Raw genomic sequence first — 16,800 nt, forward strand, 5'->3', positions numbered from 1 at the left:
TGAGGCGGTCAAAATGGCTGTCTCACTGGCCGAACGTTGTTTCGCAAAGCGCACTTTTGTCCAGGGCTGGTTGTTTAAGGTGGCCGCTGTAGTGCTTAAGGCGGAGCAGCGGGGTACAAATACATATACTTATGTCCTTATGGTTATTCCCACTGTCCCTATCTAGTGGTGTGATGGGGTCACTGGAGCCTGTGGGGGGCTCCATACCCGGCTCTCAAGGTCATGTGATCGGGGCGCTGGGTCACTGGAACCTCATGGGTGTTCCACACTCGTCATTCTGTGACCTACTAAGGAGGGTAGTTTGCAGTGGAAGAGGAAGCCACTCTAGTCCTCAGCTGTGCGAGGGTGGGTCTCGGGCAGCCCATGGTGTCGCCTTTTGTTGGGCCGTGATGAGGGCGTTTGTTTGCTATATGTGAGGCGGTCAAAATGGCTGTCTCACTGGCCGAACGTTGTTTCGCAAAGCGCACTTTTGTCCAGGGCTGGTTGTTTAAGGTGGCCGCTGTAGTGCTTAAGGCGGAGCAGCGGGGTACAAATACATATACTTATGTCCTTATGGTTATTCCCACTGTCCCTATCTAGTGGTGTGATGGGGTCACTGGAGCCTGTGGGGGGCTCCATACCCGGCTCTCAAGGTCATGTGATCGGGGCGCTGGGTCACTGGAACCTCATGGGTGTTCCACACTCGTCATTCTGTGACCTACTAAGGAGGGTAGTTTGCAGTGGAAGAGGAAGCCACTCTAGTCCTCAGCTGTGCGAGGGTGGGTCTCGGGCAGCCCATGGTGTCGCCTTTTGTTGGGCCGTGATGAGGGCGTTTGTTTGCTATATGTGAGGCGGTCAAAATGGCTGTCTCACTGGCCGAACGTTGTTTCGCAAAGCGCACTTTTGTCCAGGGCTGGTTGTTTAAGGTGGCCGCTGTAGTGCTTAAGGCGGAGCAGCGGGGTACAAATACATATACTTATGTCCTTATGGTTTTTATACCCCCGTTTTTACCCCCCCCCCCCTAGTCAGTGACTACTAAAATAAATATAGATAGGAGGCTCACTAGTCAGGCTGACTACTAAAAAAAAATATCCTTATGTCCAACCCAGAGCGCGGGTATTAAATAAAAAAAATCGGCGCCCGATGTCTCGTGCGGCTTATACAAACCCGAAGGCAGATTCGGTCCCCTAATGCTGCGCAGCGCCCCCTTTTATCTAAATCATGTCAAGAACCTCATTAGATTTAATCATAATCACCCTCACATACTTCGTTAAGAAATTTATTCCATATTGTAATTCTAAAAACTAAATTTAGATCTGTTTTCTAAAAAGTGTCTGAGTCACGAAAAATCGAAAGCAGACGAACTTTCCACGTAAAACATGCGAGACTGGGCCCTGGGGTGCCACTGAATTTCACTATCAAGTGTTCAAGCGTGTATTCCCACATATCAGCGACTGCGCATGTATCACAAGGAGTGGTACGTAGAAATACGATATTAAATATATTAAAGATGTCTGCTCAATCAAAATACTAACTGCGCAACGGTTTAAAGTTTCAGCCTAGTAACATGTAAAGATAATAGTTTGAATTTTGGGGGTGCAACTACAGAATCACGTGTTTTGGGAAGCGGGAAGGTTCATCTGAGTCACGTGACGATAATTCGATAAACGAGGAGCTACTTGAAATTCGACCCGAGTTTTTACCCAAAGGTTATGTGAAACTTTAAATGTCGTCTGCTATTTACATTTAGTTGACAAGTATGAAAGTAGATGGCGCTACTTTCCCGCACTCGAAGTCTGTATTTAGATTAATAGTGGAAACGCTGAAGTTTTATATTCTCAAGTACCTCAATGCATTCTTGATATTATATACTTATTGGTGTTTTTTTAATAATATTTGAATTGTAAAAATAGACCGCAACCAAAGTGTCAATTTTAAGGCATATTAATTTTGTAAACATATTCTGAACTTGAAAGATAGATTAATGTTAAGAATTGTAAAATATCGAGTACATATGAAGGAAAGATACAAGCACGAAATTCCGACGAATCGACGGCGGGAATTTAGAATTTGGCCAGTTTACGGTTGATTTTCTAAGTATACCCGCGCGCGTTATATAATTTTGGAAAATACCGTCTATTGCGTTATATTTCAATGTGATAATTAATTAATTAACATAAATAAAATTTAAAAACAGTTGTAATAATTTAATTTTAGTACTACAAGTGTGGCATACCTAAAGAAAATTCGGTTTTACGAGTCCAGGGTAAGTATAGAACGGGTAATGCCGAGATAACCACGTTGACGTACATAAACGTGCGATTTCATGATTGTCTAAGAGCTGAAAATACGCTATAAATAGACTTAAAATTAATAATCTACATTAAATATTTTTTGATCACTTTGATATTTACGCAATAGACATTTATAATATTTTATAATTTATTTATTTATAATAATATAACACGCGCAGGAATCTTTAATAATTCAACATAAAATAGGCGAAATTCGAAATTCAGTCCGTCGATTTACCGGAAATTCGTGCTAGTATCTTTCCTCCAAATGTACTCAGTGGCGGACTGGCCATAGAGTGAACCTGCCCAATGGCAGGTGGGCCCCACGGACCGTTCATGAAGTAGGCCCCTCAAACATGATAGCCTTATAGTTGTTAAAGCGGGGGCCCTTTGTCTTCTGGCAGCCGAAAATATTAGACCCAGTCCGCCACTGAATGTACTAGATATTTTGTCTTTCTTAACCCGCAAGGCTGCAACTCAGTATAGAAATCAATATTATCTGAGACAACTAAAGCGGTCGCCATTATTAATAAACTTCCGACTAACTTCATTATCTGACCAATAGATGGCCTTAGTCCTCTTCCGTTCCTCAAAGGCTCAATTTTCAAATAAGAACACCCACGCAAGGCCCGATTAACATTATTGGTGGCCCTGTGCAAAGTAGAATTTGGGGCCCCTAAAAAATTTCAGACCTTACCTTTTGACTTCAAATAATAATATTAAAGATATGGAAAAACTTTTATTTCGAAGACGGGGGCCCCCTATCCTTGGGAGCCCCTGAGCCATGGCACACTTGGCACATGCCTTAAAGGGAGTAGAAGCCTCCTTGTTTGGTAGGGTGCGCCATAGCTTCTCTCTTTTCTCGCTCATGGCTCTAGTCTAGAACGATAGCAGAAACACTCAATAGACCATTCTATAAAATACTACTTATGTGGTTATTTACTTTTGTGTATAGGGAGGCAGAAGGTTTGGCCCGATTCGAGGGCCCGATTTTTCATGAACCAGGGAGGCTCAAAAAGGATTGTCTGGCAAACCTGCCAACCTAGTTGTCTAAACAAATAGGGAATTTTTGATCAAAATCCTACTCATTTAACGGTTATAGTTTTATACAAACCATTATAAATTGTTAATTAACTAGATCTCATTAATTTTGTAAATAATTCATTTATGGACTTACTATATTTTGAAATATACTACCTTCACGTAGGCTACCTTAGCTATTTTTTGAAAATCGAGTCTAATTTTTAAAACCAAAGAATAAATAAGTTGGCTAGTCCTACTGAAGTAGCGCTATGTTGTCTTTGTGAAAGTGTTTGGCATGATTAGCTAGGAATTTATAGAAAGGTCTATTCTTCTATTAGAGGAAGCGTGCCCGCCCTTAAGACGTTCCTTAAGACGTTTTCTCTTTTGAAACCTTTATTGTTTCATATTTAGTGTTTATTTTTTAAATACACCATTAATTAACATATAAACAACAATATCTGAGCTATAAATTAATTATTTTCATAATAGTTTGGATATTTATTCAAATATAATTTCTTAATAATGAGGTACGTGGTTTTAGATTCACGAAAGGCGTTCTAGTAGATATGAGAAATTAAAGCATTACCACAGCGGGGATACTTTCAGTGGGATAATTCCTCCAAAACCACTGGATTTCACAATACGTATAACACGTGGTTAGAAAAATGAGGGGAGGGAATTATGTATTGCCCCAAATTCATGAAAAGGTTATTAGTTGTAAATTTATTAAAAACAGGGTTGCCATAAACCTTTTAAGGTAAAAGTGGATGTTATTACGAATGACCGTGGTTGAGGTACTTAAGTCAAGGTGTTACTTTAAATACAATTTTTAAGTTGAAAAATAGTTTTATGAAAATAAAATTTTTTCAAAGCGCTCACTTCATATTAATGGCAGGAAATAAATTTCCCCTAACATTAATAATTTTTTTCACAGATAACTTTATTTAGCGGACTATTTTTCCGGCGGAAGCCGAACAATCCCCGCCTTTCGTAGCGGTCGCAGGTAACAGATACTTCGAGTATAGGTTATTGTTTAAAGCATATTTATAAAGGAGTAACAAAAAAAATTAATTATCAATGAATTCTGTGGCCGTGAGGTATTTTCTGATTCCTACTGGCCTATCCTAACTCGTAAAATCAATGGCGATCACTAGGTGCGGTCTTAGAATGACGTCATCGATTCTATCGTAGTACCCTAAAGAAACACCGGAAAGAAATCATTACGTTTATAGTAAGGCCAGGCTCCAGCTGATTTTTCGAATAACGTTCAATTTGTAATCCGTGTTACCATAAGTAACATAACATTTATAAGTATGACAGCAAAAATTATCACCAAACTGATTGCAGCAGGGATAAATTATTTTAGACCTATAAGCATAAATCACATAATATATATAAGTATGACAATTGTAATAAATTATCGTTGAACTGATTTTCAGAGTTATTGGACAGCACAGAGCCTCCTAGTGTCTAAATATACCCAAGTCGAATATACTATTACCAAGGACGATAATATAGAGTAGTTTCAGTTCGTAGCTTTGGCTATGGTCGCCATTTTGTGCGGGATTTTTTCTCTATGGGAAAAAGCATAGGTGACGTCGTGTCACGTGATACTGAAATCACTGTATACTACTCAGTTCGTGTACTTTGCAAATCCAACTTGGAGCTAAGAGAGAGTGTCAGTGTCAGTGGCGTAAATAAGGCCCCCTATCAAATAATAGACTAAAACCCCGAAAAGAGTGTCACTAGGGGGGCCTAGGGTGTCTTAGCTACGCCACTGTTCAGTGTCGAAAATTAGCGTTGTTGCAAAATTCCCTTAAACTAAAATTAAATTTTAAAGCTTAAAAAATATAAAGGTTAGTAAAGTTAAAACGGCCGAAATAGGCCTTTCTATAAATTAACGTGGCGTTCTTGTTTACTGATTTTTTCTCAGTTCTACAATGCTTCCCCTGCTCTCCCACTAAAGAGAGCTAACAAATTCGTCCAAACATTTGACTGCACAATTTCCAGAACCAGCTGGGCAGTCGTAGCGAATTTATGGAAAGGCCTATTAATTATTGTATAAAATTAGTTTAGTAAAATTTTGTGTTTAAAAATAATTGTTAAAAGAAAACCATTTATTGTGAGGATTTGAGGAAAAGAGCAATTTCCTTTCTTTTGTATCGTGTTTCTTTAAAAATGACGTTTCGAAACCTTTGTAACAAGTCCGATTGCCAACTGCATGGTAAATGCATGGGAATATCCCGGAAATAAGCCCCCGGACAATGCGCGCGCCAGTGAGCCAGCCCGGCTGGAATCCCCGCGGAGGGCACTTTCAAAGGAGGGTTAACTCTCCTAAAAGAGTAGATTTGCCAGATGGGCGGTTTTCTCGCCCAATTGGGCTATTTTTCAAAGCGTTTTGCGGGAGAAAATGGTTTGGGCGGGAGGCGGATTTTTGTGGTTTCGACCAAATAGCAGCTAGCAAGCGGTGTAGCCTTGTAGGGAATACACGTCAGTGGCGTACCAAGGGTATATAGCGCCCGGCTAAAAAGTTTCAAAAAAATTAAAAAAGCTTTGTATTTTTTATTATTAAAGACCGTGTTTTTAGTCTACCTCTCACCGTTAGTACGGTCTTAAAGGACTAGGATTTCTTCTGCCTGTTTTCCTTTAAGTTTGCTTCCCGCCGCGCAAATATCCTGTTGGTAGGCCAACGTGTTATGCGGTTGGCTTACCACCAGGATATTTGCGCGGCGGGAAGTAAACTTAAAGGAAAACAGGCAGAAGAAATCCTAAGCCTTTAACTTCAAATTTTATATAACCTACCGACTAATTTACCAACCACAACATTAGTCCGTCCTTCGTAAGTTAAATTTTGTTCTGTATTTATCATAGATATGAGAAATATTGTGATAAATTTTGTAAAAACTAGAAATTGTTTTAGATAGAAATCTGAACAACTGAAAAATTAGAATTATATTGAATGAAGAATCAGAATTATCACTGGTTGAAGGAACAATTGGACATTAAAGATAAGAGTGCTTTGGCGCCCCCCTGCGTGCTAGCCAGCTTGGCGCCTGTTAAATATTAATCCCATTATCCCGGGTTTGTACGCCTCTGAAGATTGGGCTATAAAATTGGCAAGCATTTGGGCTATTTTTAGAAAAAATATTTTTGTGGTGGGAACTTTTTTGGGCTAGTTTAATTTCCGATTGGGCAACTCTGCTAAAGAGAGGTCAGAACAGAGGCAGAAACCAAAACAAGGGGACAATCACTCAAGTAAAAATTGTGCACCAGGTTTCTGATTAAGATTTATTTCGACTCCCTGTGATTTTTTGATTTTTTAAATAATCTTGGATTTTTAAGATATCCCGAATTTTTTTGTCGAATCGATGATTTTCACGATTTTAAACTTTTCATCAAAGATTTCTCCGATTTCCAAAGATTCATTTCGACTATCTGTAATTTTATGATTTTGAAAATAATAATGGATTCCATTTCATTCCAAATGAGTTTTATTTCTAAAATAATCTTTGATTTTTAAGATAACCATTAAATTTTTCCCGATTATTTTTAGGTTTATTTTCTGATTTGTATTGATTTTCTTTGATTATTTTCGATTTTTTTGTTTTTTTTCCTCGATTATTTTGCATTTTCTCTGATTTTAGATTTACTATGATTATTTTCGTTTATTTTGGTTCTTCTAGGATTATTTTCGATTATTTTGGTTTTCCTTAGATAATTTTCGATTATTTTGGATTTTCTAGGGTTATTTTCGATCTTCTAGGATTATTTTAGATTATTGTGAATTTTCTAGAATTATTTTAGTTTATTTGGGATTTTTTAGGATTATTTTTTTCGATTATTGTGGATTTTCTAGGATTATTTTCGATTATTGTGGATTTTCTAGAATTATTTTCGTTTATTTGGGATTTCTAGGATTATTTTCGATTATTGTGGATTTTTCTAGGATTATTTTCGGTTATTTTGGATTTTCTTTGATTATTTTCGATTATTTTTTAATTGAATTGAATTCTTTAGGAAATTTTATAGATACTTTTGATTTTAACAAGTCGAGTAATCAACCCAAACTAAATCTTCAAAATAAAATAAAAAACCTGTAGTAATTAATTATAGAAATAGTTAAAAGTTTCGAATTAAGCGCGTCTCGCTACTTTTTACTAAAGTTCTCCAGCTCAACCAATTAAAACTTCAGTCTAATTAATTTAATATAATGGGTTTTGCTAGATACCTTGGAAGAAACCCCTACAATTCTACCAGCGTTAATACAATAGGGAGTGTCATACTTATCATTATAATGTTACTTATGGTGTTACGTGATCACTTTGGTAGCGCCAAAGCAACGGCTACAGGGAGCTGGTCCGCCGGCTACAGGGAGTTGGTACACCGGCTACAGGGAGCTGGTACACCGGCTACAGGGAGCTGGTCCGCCGGCTACAGGGAGTTGGTACACCGGCTACAGGGAGCTGGTACACCGGCTACAGGGAGCTGGTACGCCGGCTACAGGGAGCTGAGTTCACATTAGACACTTTGGAAACGTTTTAGAACGGGTTCAAAAGATCAAATTTAACATTAACGGTGTCAACTGCATTACTACATAGTTTGCACCGAAGGGAGGGGCCTATGGTCTCCATGGAAACCGGGAGGGGGGTCGAAAACTCAAAACATTTCGCCGATAGCTACTAAATAGGTATCTATATTGTTGGTTATCTCATTGAAGCGACAAAACGGACGAAAATTAGATTTATATGCTTTAAAGTTTTTAAAATAATATCGTTATGGGCCTTAAGCAAAACCAGATAAGATTTTAAACCCGGGTTATTTAAATAAATAGCAAATTACGACCGGAATATCTACGAAAAGAGGTTGGCAAAGGTTATCAAATCAGGCCTTTGTGGTGATCTCTTTTACAATTACCTTCGTTATCGAATAAAATGACAATATTCGATCTCTCTTTCTAATTGAACTAATCGAACAATTTTTAACAAGGCAGGTAACCATTTTTAACGTGAAACTAAATTCTTAATCATTTTAAAATAATTAAAATCCGCAAACAGACGATTGAAACTGTTAACCCTCGTGTATTAGTAAGAAATCTACACCAGCAAAATGGCGTTATTGTACGGTTCATTCTTGCTCAAATTACAAATATTACTTATTTATTCTTGGTGCATATATCTATACTTGGAACTGCGTTATTGATGACGTAGGGATGCAAACTATATGTATAGGTATACGATAAATACATACAATACCAAAATATTACACTTTGATCTTTAGAAACCGTTCTAAAACGGTTAAAAACGCGTCCAAAGTGTTTAGTGTGGAAGAATAGCGTAAGCCTTTCGTAGCATCCTCAGATATTTCTATTGTTAGTTCGTCTGCTTTTTTTCTCAGACTACTTTACAGATGGCGAGTGAGAGGGTAAATAATACCGTAAGCAGACGAACTTTCGCTTCAAAGAATGCGAGATTTATGCTTCCCCATATTCTTTATCTGAATCTTTAATGATTCTTTTGAATTTGGCAAGACAAAACCATTTCACATTTTTCAAATATCTTCCAGGAATAGTTCTAGGTACTATTATCAAAAGTAAATAAAAAAGAACCACCGGGGATTTGGCTCTGCTAGCGCGACCAGATATTTTCGGGTGAAAAACATTTTTCCATTTCCTCCATACCTGTTTATGCCGATTTTTATCAAAACGTGTACTCCGCCGCCGTAAAAAGTAGACCCCTTCTTTTTAGGATTTTTATAAGATAGAACTAAACTTGTAAGGGTTTAAAAATTACATTCTACAAATTCAGGAATCCATACCTCTACTTGGAATGCTTATCCTGCCGTATCGCGTATGGTAAGATCACTGTGACGGCTTTGCTGCCGTGCAAAGCACAAAAGCATTAACGACCAAAACCAAAATATGTAGAAAACCCGCGAAATTCAAACTTTCTTTGCCTTAAGATACCCCAACTTACTTCTTTCAAGTTTATATAGTAGATTTGGATTTTTCAACTCAAATTATATTCTGGTACTAAACAATTTACAGGCCAAACGATATTTCAGAAATATCGTTAAAACCATGTCTTAAAACGCGAAAAAAATGCGTTTTGATTTGACTCTTAAAGAAAATAAACACATTTATGCGCAACAAGTCATTTCTCTAAGAACAAAAATTTAAAATTCGAAAATTAGTTCAAAATTGAATATAACGTATTAAATAAGGAGAAATAAAACCAAAATCTGTAAATCGAAAATTTGGTCGTTAATGCTTTTGCGCTTTGCACGGCAGTTTGGCCCCGCCTACGAGAGAACCAATTCCCTCTGCGCGCGCAACCCTCTCACGTTGTTGTTTGTTAAGTTAAACATAGTGACGTCATAAAAACCGCCAGCCACATCTAAACGAAAATCTGCCGCGATAAGCACTCCAAGTAGAACTATGGATTCCTGACAAATTTTATGCACAATTTTTTCTTTCTTTGCTAAAATATATCTGATTTTATTTAACGTTTTTAAAACTAATTTAACTACATTCACTGATTTTCAAATTCTTACCTTTAGAAAAGTGATCGAGTTTGCTGCAATTCTATTTGCACAACGGAACTTCGAAGGAAGAACTACTTGACCCAAATCTAGATTATTTGAATTTGGGTGGTGCGACGAATTTGAAGAATAGGATTCTTCCTTATGATACGCGTCCATTAGTTTATTGGTCCACGGCTAGAATATGCGATCAGCTCAAACGCATTATTTTGTTTTAAATTATAGGAACTACAATCTCTTGAAAAAAAAAGGATTATATATTCCCCATATAAACCCTTAAAACCAAAGTCAAATACTTTAAAATTTTAACTTTTTTTCTATCACATTTCAATATTTACTTAAAACCTGTTTCAAAGTTAAAACTAGGAAATATTTTTATTTTTTTGTTTTTTTTTGGTCAAAAATAAGATTACATAAGAATGTCATAACGCTGCTTACAGCAGCTAGGGAATAAGTGCTAACATAAGTTAATGATACCATTAACTTATGGTGCTAACCATAGTCCTTGAGGTAATATACATAATTATGGTCAAGTAAGAGCCCCACTAACAAGGAGAGTACCCGAGGTGTTTATTGCCGATTTTGTTCAAAGTCGGCCGTAATGTAGACCTATATGAGATATGAAATTTCCCAAAAGGAGACGTTGCACTGCCCATTCGATTTGTCATGGCAACCGAAAATGTTTTTGACTACTTAAAACAAAAGTAAGAGTTTTTCCTTATTTTACCCAAAAATTGTTACAATTTTACCCCAAAAAGGTTCCAATTTACCCAAACTTTATGAAATTTACCTAAATGTGGTCCAAATTACCCATTTCGAGATTTTCAAAAAAAAAAAAAAAATTCGTAGGAAGTATCCTGTGAAACCGAGAAAATTCCATGCTTTTTTAAATGGAGATTTTTGGTTTTAAGTGGTCAAAAACATTTTCGGTTGCCATGGCAAATCAAATGGGTAGTGCACAGTGGCGTAGCTGATGGTCCGCAGGGCCCGCGGTGCGGGGGGGCCTCGAGCTTCAGGGGGGGCGCTAACCATAAAAAAATTAAAAAGGGGGGCCTCATAGATATTTTTGCGGGGGGGGGGGCCTCTGAGTTCTCAGCTACGCCACTGGTAGTGCAACGTCTCCTTTTGGGAAATTTCATATCTCATATAGGTCTACATTACGCCCGACTTGAACAAAATCGGCAATAAACACCTCGGGTACTTTAAAGAAGCTATCTAATGATAATTGTTTTAAATTATAGGGATATATATAGGTATAATTTTTGAAAATAGGAAAAAATAGGATCAATATGAAAATAAAGGAATTTATAGGAATTACTACTTATCCTGTTATTATTTTTCCTAGCGTAGCACCTAGTAACAATGAAATACTAGATATATTTCACTTGAGAAACACCTAAGCATAAGTAACATAATCACGATAAGTATGCCAATTAGTAAAAATTATCACCGAACGGATTTTCAGAGATTTTGTGAAACTAAGAAAAAGTTCAGCAGAGAGCCCTCTAGTGTCTAAATATATTACTACCAAGGACTATAATATACAAATCAGTTGGGTTGAAAGTCCAAGTCGGAGCTTAGCGAGAGTGTCATTGCCGATGACATGTTTGATGAGAAAATTACCATTATAACAATAAGAAGTGTTATACTTATTGGTTGTAGGTTACTTATGATATCACAGATATCATTATTTGACATTGAATGCGGAATTCATTATGAAAAAACGTGTTTTTATTTTTCACGGTTAAAAAATAATTTGTTACAGTTAATTGTCTATACGCGATATTATTTACACAAACACCCACTTGGTGGCGCTGAAAACGGCGCTTTAATCTTATCAAAACTAACATAACGTTGAAAAATGGATCTATTTTTCATTTGTAAATTTGTTACCCCTGTTTGTTCGCATTTTTCACGTTATGTTACTTTTGATCTTATTGAAATAGAGATTATTTTCCCGTAAAAAAATAGATTAAAAAGACAAATTTACCTATAAGTAAAACTCTGAAAAGTACAACCTTTTTTTAAACTGACCGATATAAATATAAAACTTGAGAAAGTAGTTGAAACACGTGAAGGTAACAAGGCAGTGATAGGGCTATTTTCACAAAAATTTACGTTTATTCAGACCACGACTAGAGAAACTCGTTTGGTTTCTTTACTTTAAATTTTGACCATCCTACGCCTAAATAAAGACGTTATATCCTTTAGATTTCGCGCGTATATTTGTGTTAAAGCTGACTATTATTCCCAGGAATTTATATACGTGCACTTGGAATGCCTAAGGCTTCATTTGTAACACGTATTTTCACTTAGCTTTTTTCTATAGTGAAGTTAATTATTCGCTGGATAGCAGACGATTTGAAATTTTAAAACACAAAGCATCCGCGTAACAAATGAAAATCAAGAAGTTATTCGAGCTTCTAGTGTTGACCGATAGATGGCTCTACCTTAACGGAACATACTAATTGCATTGGCTTATTAAACCGCCGCGAAAAATGGACGACGTTCACTGTTAAAACCAAATTTACTAGAAAATAGATCGGATTCATTTTACCAAAAAGGTTCTTTTAAAATTTTTGCAATGAAATTGTTCCTATTAAAATTAACGTTTTTGTGTAGTTAAAGCAAGTGGCGGCTCCTGTCTAGTTGCATTCGCTCGCACTAGATGTCGTTAGCGTATAAATCAAAACAAGTTGAGTAAACAACAAAATCTAGCCTAGAAGGTGTGGCAAATTGGGAGCTTCTCGCGTTGATTGGTTTTTCGGAATCACGTAATTATTAACTTATTAAACACGTGGTTTCGGGAAGCCAATAGATGACAGACAACTCGCCTTTCGCTTTAGGTCCCCGGTAGGTGCTGCCACCTAGAAACGCTTTTAGAAGCATTTTATTAAACTTTTTTTGATAAAGCAGCCACTTGCTTTAAAATAAACAAAATATGATTTTCTAATTCTTACTCAAGGCGAAAATAATTACGATAAACCACGCCCCTTTTCTATGGGAAGCAATCACGTTCATCACAGCCTTTAGATATTCCAAGTGTATATATAATTTCCATTTACTGCCATTTTATTAGTAGCATCGCGTTAAAATTCCAAGCAGTACCGAACCGTACTGAATATCATTAAAAACATATAACTACACCGGGTTCGTGATAATCTATCTATAAAATCAATACATTCTTTATGTTAAAAAGGAAATATTTGATTTAGAAATCAAACTGTATCGATCAGTAATTGATTTTCAGGTCGAAACCAGAAAAAAATAACCTCAATCATAAAGTTTTCCTTAAATGGGGTAATTACACATTTATCCTAAATATCCTTATACGTTAAATTATAAAATTATAAAGTTTTTGTTTTACTAGTGCTTTGTTAAATCACGGCTAGTTAGCCTAGAAGCAGAGTATTTGTGGACCGAGCATTGATTTTTTTTATGTTTGGCGCAAAAGTTTCAGATAGAAGTTGCTTGTTCCATAATACTCTCGCCATATATAAAATAATTACTAATAATTATGTTATTTATGCTTTTACTAGAGACTTCGTTTGGGTATAAATACCCTTACCTAACCACTGTTAACTAACTGTCCGTGATTTTAACAAGTTATTCGAATGGTTTATTCGAATTTGCTATTATCAATAATGCATTTATTTATGCTAAAGGAGAATAACAATGTTGACACGATAGGCGGGCCTCACTCTCAGGCCCGGACTGACTCCTTTGGGGGCCCTCAGCTAGAGACTGAAGGGGGGCCCTCAGCTAGAGACTGAAGAGGGGCCCCCTTACCGGTAGGTGTGGGGTATGGAATAAAAATCTAAATGGTTATTTATAGGACAACCAATAACGTTTAAAGTGTACTAGATTCTACGTTCACATTAATTTGAAAAGTCAAACGCGACTAAAGGAAAATTATAAAAAATGTATTATAAGCAATTTGGGACCCCCTTGAGCCGGGGGCCCTCGGGAAAGGGGGGAAGGAAAAACGACACCGGTGTACGCATCAAGAGCTTTAAGGAACCAATGAAATTGTTTTTTTAAAGGATGTATAAGTTTAGTCTCAACGTAGTTTTCCCCTTTACTTGAAATAAATTCATTATTGCTATTATTTAACTATTTACTTGATCATTTCGCAAATTATAATCTAAACACATCCATGGCTGAAAAGTAATTAGGTCCTCCGGACAAAAATGATCAAAGAATCTGCACAAATGTAATAATTTGACAAAAAATACTTTGCAACTCGAAAACACGCAGTGACTCTTCGTTGAGTTCAAAACAGTTCTTTTGATAGTAATCGTACAGGCCTAAGGATATTATAATGACGCTGATGAATTTGTCCGAATCAGCAAACGGGGAGGGGTCGGAGGGAAACTACCGATTCCAATCGTATATATCAGTTTCGGTAACGGAATAGATTTCTTCCCGTTCGCCTACGCTGCTCGGGGGAGGGCCGATGGATCGCGGACCCCCTCGCTGAGACTGTTGCCTGTGCTGATGGTGGTGTTGCTGTTCTTGGCGAATTTGCGAGCTCGACTGGGCGGAATACGATGACTGGACGTTTTGGCTGACCCGCGTGTAGGCTCTTGAGTCGCTCGAATACATGTTATCCGAACGGTTCGAAATTGCAGTCACCTGAAAAATGGTAAATTAAAATTGTGATGAACATATCATAATCATCCCGAGTGAATAATCGATATAACTTTTGAAATCCTGTTGCTAACTGACTCGCGACTGATCTACGTTCGATAGTTTTCTCTCTATACTCGATACAATTAATCAAATCGAGGTAATCTGTTTATTTAATATGAAGAATGGATCGATGTAACTGAGAACATGCAAACCGATATCTTCACGTTTCAATGTTAGACTACTTTTAGAATTTTCGTGGGCGCCATTGAGTCGTTATTTGTGGGTAATAATAATAATCAGCTACGCTAATACCCTTGGCACCATCTTAGGCCCAAGTCATCTAGCGACTTTTAATGCCTTAAACAGGTGGCCGGGTTACAACGCGTAGGAGGGTTAATAATACTACTATATTTACAAACAATTATATTGTAAATTAATATGATTTTATAATTTTTTGTAATAAAGATTAATTTATTATAATTTAAAATTATATTTAATATATTTCGAATGAATTATTTTTAATGTAAATCATTATATTTAATATATTTCGAATGCATTATTTTAATGTAAATCATTATATTTAATATATTTCGAATGAATTATTTTTAATGTAAATCATTATATTTAATATATTTCAAATGCATTATTTTAATGTAAATCATTATATTTATTATATTTCAAATGCATTATTTTAATGTAAATCATTATATTTAATATATTTCAAATGCATTATTTTAATGTAAATCATTATATTTAATATATTTCAAATGCATTATTTTAATGTAAATCATTATATTTAATATATTTCAAATGCATTATTTTAATGTAAATCATTATATTTAATATATTTCAAATGCATTATTTTAATGTAAATCATTATATTTAATATATTTCAAATGCATTATTTTAATGTAAATCATTATATTTAACACAATTACAACTAAATTATTATTTAAATTAAATTCTAACTTTGAAATTATTTAATATAAATATTAATTAAACGTGTATTCAGTATTTTAAAAAGACGTTTAAAGTTATATTTCGGTCAACAGAAGGCTTGGACTTAAAATTAAGCTTTAGATCATGCCACTACAAAATTAAGCCATTTCCGCGTTTTTTTTTTGCTGGGAATCGTAAGAACCAAATTGGAGTAAAATGACGTCAGAGTTCTACAAATAGCTACCCTACCACGAAATCCCAGAACAGGCGAAAATTGTGTATTTTACTCTAAAGGGAGTAGAAACTAAATCGAAAAATCGCCTGTTAACACACGCCAATCAACTAGCTCCTTTTAAAGGGGCTAGATCAACGAATTTTACATTTCTTCCACCAGGTGAAATAGAAACTAGATGTGATTGGCGTTTATTACGCTAGAAACAAGTCGTAGCGTGTGTTAGGCTGCAACAAGCGCAAAACCAAGCAGCAGGAAAATGCGAACAAAGGTTGGGGTTCGTGTGATAGGTAAAAAAGGACTTGGTAAACAAATCGAGGTAACCCGCGTAAAAAAAGTAAACTTAAACAGTATTTAAAGTCCCCGCTGCTTGGTTTTGCGCTTGTTGCAGCCTACTTCCAGGGGCTAGTAGGCCACACTTTGAAGCTCTCTGGCGCTCTTTTAACTCATCGTAGGAAAATGGGAAAAAACAGGCATACTTCTCAACTCACCCCCTACAACTTGGGCCTAAGGTGGTGCCTTGGGTATTAGCCTAGCTGATTATTATTATTATTATAAACTCCTTCAAATCATTTGCATAACCTTTTGAAACACCCTGTATATTAGCACACTAGGAATACCCAAGTACTGAAAAGTGGTTGTACCGGATAAATTGGAAGCTCTAGAGGTTCGTCGTGGTCGTCATCCTCTGGGTCAGAGTGCATGGGCACCCTGTAGGTCGGGTTGGGCGCCGACGTCGACATGGGCGTCCTGGGTTCGGAGGGCGGGTTTTGACTGAAGCGTCGGTTCACTGTTGGCACATCCTCTAAGAATTCCGAGGTCGATCTTTCCGCGAAGCTACGTCCCGTTTTGTACGTGTAGCCCGTGTCCACGCTCCACAAGGACTCCCTGTCCGCCCTGGTAAAGTCCACGTCCTCTTCCGTCATTGACCGGACATCGTAGTCCCATACTGACCCAGCCCTATCGAACAAAAATAATCAGTTTATTTTGAATGATCTATTTCGAGGGTCCCATCATTTATTTTGAAAGTCAATGACGCCCGCACTGCCCCTAATTTCCAGTCTGGCGAAATCCAACAAGAAATATGGACTTGGCACTATGACTTCATTGAACGTCACCAATCGTAGTATACTAACATCGCAGCGATGGCTAAAGCTACATAGT

General features: G+C 36.6%; 1 protein-coding gene across 2 annotated transcripts in view; it reads right to left on the reverse strand.

The window, feature by feature from the left end:
• Positions 1-13,894: 13,894 nt before the first annotated feature.
• LOC149943436 (uncharacterized) overlaps positions 13,895-16,800 on the reverse strand; it is a 70,084-nt gene continuing 67,178 nt past the window's right edge. For both annotated transcript variants that reach the window (XM_090175216.1, XM_090175217.1), the window contains exons 9-10: positions 16,281-16,596; positions 13,895-14,468 (exon numbers count right to left, since the gene is read on the reverse strand). In XM_090175216.1, coding sequence (XP_090031342.1) covers positions 14,208-14,468; positions 16,281-16,596 — 577 coding nt within the window. In that variant the 3' untranslated portion in view covers positions 13,895-14,207. The remainder of the gene's footprint in view (positions 14,469-16,280; positions 16,597-16,800) is intronic.

The sequence above is a fragment of the Leiobunum rupestre genome, chromosome 5 (assembly GCF_980474605.1).
Source record: "Leiobunum rupestre chromosome 5, qqLeiRupe1.1.hap1, whole genome shotgun sequence".
Taxonomy (NCBI): Eukaryota; Metazoa; Arthropoda; class Arachnida; order Opiliones; family Sclerosomatidae; genus Leiobunum; species Leiobunum rupestre.